This window comes from Cebus imitator, unplaced genomic scaffold (genome assembly GCF_001604975.1).
Source record: "Cebus imitator isolate Cc_AM_T3 unplaced genomic scaffold, Cebus_imitator-1.0 Scaffold180, whole genome shotgun sequence".
Lineage (NCBI taxonomy): Eukaryota > Metazoa > Chordata > Mammalia > Primates > Cebidae > Cebus > Cebus imitator.
This window is the reverse complement of record NW_016107495.1, coordinates 1208233-1215335: the sequence shown is the minus strand read 5'-3', so window position 1 is coordinate 1215335 and position 7103 is coordinate 1208233. Positions and strand designations below refer to the sequence as shown.

The 7103-nt window shown below is 42.3% G+C and overlaps 1 protein-coding gene and 1 pseudogene across 1 annotated transcript in view; both read left to right on the top strand.

The window, feature by feature from the left end:
- IFT172 (intraflagellar transport 172) overlaps positions 1 to 7103 on the top strand; it is a 44776-nt gene that overhangs the window by 6474 nt on the left and 31199 nt on the right. Inside the window, 7 exon segments of the mRNA XM_037744650.1 lie at positions 1267 to 1481; positions 2430 to 2553; positions 2974 to 3069; positions 4116 to 4277; positions 4654 to 4707; positions 4946 to 5049; positions 5515 to 5600. Of these exon segments, the coding sequence (XP_037600578.1) occupies positions 1267 to 1481; positions 2430 to 2553; positions 2974 to 3069; positions 4116 to 4277; positions 4654 to 4707; positions 4946 to 5049; positions 5515 to 5600 (841 nt within the window).
- Positions 6644 to 6757, top strand: LOC119473724 (annotated as a pseudogene).

Sequence of the window (7103 nt, the reverse complement as noted above, 5' to 3'; positions counted from 1 at the left end):
AACAAAGGGAAATAAAAATTCTTAGGGGAATGAAAAGTGAAAATTATTCCTATTTACATAAAACATACATATATATTACATAAAATATATATATGTATATATGTATGTAAATTTATAGAAAAAAGAGTTAACCATTTCCTCTGGAGAGAGGAAAGGAAAAAGATGGGAGATAAAAAGGAAATTTTCATGTTTTACTCTATATACTGATATATTTTAATCATTTACATTAAGAATTACTTGTAGGCCGGGCACAGTGGCACATGCCCATAAACCCAGCACTTTGGGAGGCCAAGGCGGGTGGATCACCTGAGGTCAGGAGTTTGAGACCAGACTGACTAACAAGGTGAAACCCTGTCTCTACTAAATACAAAAAATTAACCAGCATGGTAGTACATGCCTGTAATCACAGCTATTTGGGAGGCTGAGGCAGGAAAATCGCATGAACCCGGGAAGCAGAGGTTACAGTGAGCCAATATCAAGCCATTGCTCTCCAGCCTGGGCAACAGGAGCGCAACTCCATCTCAAAAAAAAAAAATAATAATTGCTTGTATAGATCAGGCACGGTGGCTCACTCCTGTAATCCCAGCACTATGGGAGGCCAAGGCAGGTGGATCACCTGAGATCAGGAGTTCGAGACCAGCCTGGCCAAAATGGTGAAACCCAACTCTACTAAAAATACAAAAATTAGCCAGGTGTGGTGGCCCGTGCCTGGAATCCCAGCTACTTGGGAGGCTGAGGCAGGAGAATCACTTGAACCTAGCAGGTGGAGGTTGCAGTGAGCTGGGATCCTGCCACTACACTCCAGTCTGAGTGACAGAGTAAGACTCCATCAAAATAAAATTTAAAAAAAAAGAATTACTTGTATAATAATTAAATTTAACCCTGCTTAAAAAAAGAAGCCCTATGCTCTTTGTGGGCCTAGGCAGTGTTGGTTAACGTGTAGGACATCTCCTTTTCAGAGGAGCTTTGCCAGGTGCATATTAAAAATGTCCAATACACAAGCATTTTGAGGATTTCTAGAGAACAAAGTCAACAAGCATCTGTATAGTGTGTGTGTGTGTGTGTGTGTGTGTGTGTGTGTGTGTGTGTGTGACAGTTTGTGAAGAGTTCAGGATTAGGATGTGTTGAGATGGGAAAATGTTGGGAGAAAGACTTCTGGAGGGTAGGATGGTCAGAGTGAATGTATCAGGTGTTGAGAGTGAGAAATTATTTCTGGGGTGGAGTCTTCAGAGACTGATTGAAACCCTCTCCTTCTGTCTGTCTTAGGGGAAGTTGGTTAACCACCCCTGTCCACCCTATGCCTTGGCATGGGCAACCAATAGCATCATGGCTGCAGGCTGTGATAGGAGGATTATAGCCTATGGAAAAGAAGGCCACGTGCTGCAAACTTTTGATTATAGCCGTGACCCTCAGGAGCGGGAGTTCACCACAGCTGTAGCAAGTCCTGGGGGCCAGTCCGTTGTGCTAGGAAGCTATGACAGGTGAGTCCCCTTTCCAGTTTTATCTTTGGCCTACTTTACCTGTGAACACTCCCTGCTTTATGCTTTAGCCAAATTATTCCGAGCCAGAGTGGGAGACTGGACAAAAATCAAGTGTCTGTTGAAAGAGATTCTCAGATTGTAATTCATGTGCTTTCCTCGTCCTGTTCTCACCATCCATGGGTGTGCAGCCAGTTCCAGATGTCCTGTGCTCTTGTTTTGTCTCTGTGCCTCTCCTTGCGCTTCCACAGCAGAATTCATCTCTATGATCTGTTTCCATTGCCCGCTTTGATACTGCTTAGAGTTTCTCACATCATATTACAGTTTGTTGTTTGCATCTATCTGGTAAATCAAAGAGTCCTTGAGAAGGGGGCTTGTTATTCATCCTTTTATCTCCAGTGCCTAGATTAGAATCTGTATGCTACATTTAAGATATGCTCAGATGTTTGGCAAATGAGTGAATGAATGTTGGAACAGCAGATAAACAGCCATGTCCCAGGTCTCATCACTTCTCTGGCATGTGTTTAACCCCAGCTTTGTCAGTCCTGTCTTTCTATCCCCTTCAATCTTATGTCTCCTGGTGTTCTGTTCTTTCTTCACTGCCTCCTATGATTTATCTCCTTGTTCCATATTTTTTTGCTCCTAATAGCTCATTTTTCTCACCTACTTGTTGCATATTTTTTGCTCCTAATAGCTCGTTTTTCTCACCTGCCCTGATCTTTTTGTTTTCTCTGCTCCCCTCACTCTTATTCTGTTTTAGTTTTGCCTTGATTTTCCCAGCTTACTTCCTGTGCACCTTTGTGTCCTCTCCTGCTAGACTGCCTAGCTTGTGTGTTCTTTTTATTTCCCTTCTTTTCTGTTAGAGCAAGACTAATTTCCTTTGGTTATCAGCTTATTTGCATCCTTCAGCTCAGCCTCGATCTCTTCTAAAAGCCATATACTTTATTTCAGGCTTCGGGTGTTCAACTGGAGCCCTCAAAGAAGCATCTGGGAAGAGGCAAAGCCCAAGGAGATTGCCAATTTATACACCATCACTGCCTTGGCCTGGAAGCGGGATGGCTCACGGCTCTGTGTGGTGTGTTACTAGTAATCCCTTTCTGGATTGGTGACTTTCACCAAATTAGAAAAAAATCCTGCCTTATCCTAAACGCTCTCCCCTGACACTAGAGAATCTCCTCTTCCCTTTTGACCCTAACCTAACATTCTGGTGTTAGAGGCAGGAAGGAGAAATTCAAACTTTATTGGAGGTCACAAAAGGGACAAAGAATTGTGTGTAGGCAGGGCTAGTTTCTCCCTTTTATCCCATTAATATGTGGTGCCCTTGAGTCCAATGACTGTAGCTGGTTTCCTTTCGGTACTTCCAAAAACTGCTAGCTCTTTTACGGCCAACCGTTCTCTAGATTCTAGAGCCTAGGTGTTGAGGATGTCTGTGGATACTCTCCCCATGCCAGTGTACTATGTGTGTGACCTTTAATGCTGTCACTTTCCCTTCTAGGGCACACTGTGTGGTGGGGTGGAACAGTTTGACTGCTGCCTTCGAAGAAGCATTTACAAGAACAAGTTTGAGCTGACGTATGTGGGACCTAGCCAGGTAAGCAGGATGGTAGCCTACTGCACTGAGACCTTGCATGGCTCGTTCATCCTGATACATATCTAACATTTCCCTGCCTTCTGGCCACAGCCATAGTGTCAAATTTAATCTTCATCCCTCTGGAAGAGCTGTTCTGGGCAACAGAATATGTCAGGGCAACACCCTGGTATCTTTCCTGCTGTGGTTCCTGCAGCTTATTGTAAGAAAACTTTTAAGCACTAGGCTTAAGGTGTGCAGAGATTGCCGCTTACGCCTTCCTGGTTTAAAACTTTACTGCCTACACACTGTCAACTGGGCAATTTGATAAACAGGATTATAAATGTGAACTCTGTTGTTTTAAGGCCTCTGAGCTTACGTATTTGATGTTGCAAGTTAATTTCTCAGTTCCTGAGCCCACTTTTCTCTTTTTTCTACCTCTGTCCTTCCATTTATCATACATTGGTTTCTTCATTCTTTTGTTCTTTCCAGAAACTTGTATTAATTCTCTACTATGTGTCAGCAGTATTAGACATTGGGAATACACAGATAATTATCTGTAAGACATTGTCCCTTGGATCAAGATCATTATAACAGAGGACACAGACATATCAAAAATAATATTAGCCAGTTGCAGTGACACATGCCTGTAGTTTTAGCTACTCAGGAGGCAGAGGCAGGAGGATTGCCTGAACCCAGGAGTTCAAGGCCAGCCCAAGCAACATAGCAAGACCCTGTCAGTCAGTCAGTCGATCAATACATACACTGTGATCAATGATACATAAGGTTTGTACCAAGACTATGAGAACATACAGTGATTGGTTTTACCCAGTGGAACTTTCAGAATTATGTAAATTATGAACATCAAAAGAGCTAATATAGGAAAACCTTTCATAAATAGTAAATCCCCATATAAATGTAAGGTATCATTACTATGAACAATATCCTACACCCAAGGAGGAACAAGATATTAGCTTTGTTTAGACTGTGGAAGTGGGCAAAGGGCATGGTCGTTCACCCTTCTTTTGGGCTGGGGAAGCCTAAGGGGCTCAGACTTGTCCTTTACCAAGGTGATTGTGAAGAACCTGTCATCAGGAACCCGAGTGGTGCTCAAGTCACACTATGGCTATGAGGTGGAAGAGGTGAAAATCCTGGGAAAGGAACGTTACTTGGTGGCCCACACATCAGACACACTGCTGCTGGGGGACCTGAACACTAATCGTCTTAGTGAGGTAGGAACAAAAATTGAGGGTAGGGTCGGGAATGGGGCATCTTGGCTTATTACTTGTGGGGACCCAAAATCCCTAGGGGTAAGATCTCCATGAGAAGGTTCAACATTCAGGTGTAGGGGACCTTGTTTCAGGGAAAGAGACTCAGGAGGTTTATAATTCCAGAGTATGAATCACCGTCTTTGGACTGTTTTGATGCCATCACTCAGAAACATCTCTCTGGTTCCTCTCAGGGACCAGAGCAAATTCTGATACAGCACCTCTTTTGTGTAGTGCCAAAGCCTCCCTAAATATGGTCCTTCTGCTTCCCAACCTGTCATTCTTTTGGCGTTGTCTTGGGTAATTATCCACATTGCTTCTTAAGTCTTCTCTTTTACAGATAGCCTGGCTGGGATCTGGTGGCAATGAGAAGTATTTCTTTGAAAATGAGAATGTGAGTAGAGCTTGCTTCACTATCACCATCTCCATAAGCCTCCTTCTAGCTTCTGTGTCATAAAGATGGCAAGTTGCAAGGGATAGGGAAACAGCAGATAAAGAAACAGGGAGAATGAAATTGGCAGGGTAGGAGAACAAGGAGAAAAGTGGGAGTCACCTTGAACTGACAGTACACCTCGCACATCTGTTTTTCTTCATGTAGCCTTTCCACCGTATAACAACTCCATTTTTCCCAGGTATGCATGATCTTCAATGCCGGAGAGCTAACCCTGGTGGAATATGGGAATAATGACACTTTGGGTTCTGTACGCACTGAATTCATGAACCCCCATCTCATCAGGTAACCTTACAAGATTCTCTGAATCCCTGAAACCCAAAAGAATTCCTTTTGGACTCTTAAATTCTGTGTCTTCCAGTTAATCTAAAAGCTTCAGCCAAGCATGGTGGCTCACGCCTATAATCCCAGCACTTCGGGAGGCTGAGGCAAGCAGATTACTTGAGTCCAGGAGTTCAAGACCAGCCTGGGCAACATGGTTAAACCCCCTCTCTACTAAAAATACAAAAAATTATTCAGGCATGTTGGCACACACCTGTAGTCCCAGCTACTGAGGAGGTTGAGGTGAATCACCTGGAGCCTGGAAAGTCAAGATCACGGCTGTAGTGAGCCGTGATCACACCACTGCCCTCCAGCTGGGGCAACCAAATAAATAAATAAAAGCTTCATCCCATGTGATACTTCAGAGCCTTTAATAAACATCCCAACTACCTAAGCCCATTTTGCCTTACCTCACCCTTCATGTTTCAGTGTTCGTATTAATGAGAGGTGTCAACGAGGAACAGAAGATAATAAGAAATTGGCTTATCTTGTTGATATTAAGACTGTTGCTATAGGTGAGTGAGACTCTCTCATATTTTTAATAACAAAATAGATGTTTATATCACACTTTTATACCACAGGATCGTGTTCCGCGGGGAATGCAGGAATCTGAGAAGCACCAGGTAAATAGTAACCCCACACGTACAGTGGATATATGAAATGTTTAAATCAATATGTGTGCATCTGTACCTAGATACCTAGATATAAATACATAGGTACAGGCCAGGCACAGTTGCTCATGCTTGTAATCCCAGCATTTTGGAAGGACAAGGCAAGAGAATCATTTGAGCCCAGTGGTTCAAGGCTGCAGTGAATGTGCCATTGCACTCCAGCCTAGATGATGGAGTAAGACCTTCTCTCTTAAAGAAAAAAAAAAAAAAAAAAAAAAACCCAAAGGTCCATATAATTATTAATATTCTCTAGACATGTATCTTAGGGTTGGCAAATTGTGAGCAGTAGAGAAGACCTGTTAAATTTATGAATTTTCCTGTTTAGATTTCATAGAATCATAAACTGTTAGAACTGGAAGAGGTCTTATTTTTTGTTAGTTTATCATTAGTAACTAATAATGATAGAAACTTTATTTTCATTTCACAAATATTCACATTTATAAATCTTATATGTTGATATTTTTATCGTGAAATGTTTGAAGCATAAAAATAGTATAGAGAATAGCATTACCTATACAATGTAGCTGTTGAAAATGGGGCTCTGGGCCAGGCACAGTGGCTCATGCCTGTAATCCCAGTGCTTCCGGAGGCTGAGACAGGAGGGTTGCTTGAGCTCAGGAGTTTGCGACAAGCCTAGGCAACATGGTGAGACCCTGTCTTTATTTTTAAAAATTAAATTAAAATAAAAAAAGAATGGGGCTCTGGAGTCAAACCATCCCACTTCTCTACCTGTGTGATCTTAGGAAGTTACTTCATCTTTCTATATCCCAATTTCCTCATCCAAAAAATAGGGATAAAAATAGTACCTACTTCATATGAAATACATTTATTGTGCCCAGTACATGGTAAGCACTTAATAAATGTTAGCTATTAATAATAATGAAATTTTGCTTTCTTTGGCAGCACATATATTAAAATTGGAATGACACAGAGAACATTAGCACAGCCCCATGCAAGGATGACACACATTTATGAAGCTTTCCACTTAAAATCAATTTTTTTTTTACTACAGTATCAATGATTTATGCCATTAATAAAATCAATTTTTTTTTTTAAAAAAAGATACTATCGGCTGGGCGCAGTGGCTCACGCCTGTAATCCCAGCACTTTGGGAGGCCGAGGCGGGTGGATCATGACGTCAAGAGATTGAGACCATCCTGGCCAACATGGTGAAACCCCGTTTCTACTAAAAATACAAAAATTAGCTGGGCATGATGGTGTGCACCTATAGTCCCAGCTACTCGGGAGGCTGAGGCAGGAGAATTGCTTGAGCCCAGGAGGCGGAGGTTGCAGTGAGCCGAGATCCTGCCACTGCACTCCAGCCTGGCACCTGGCAACATATTGAGA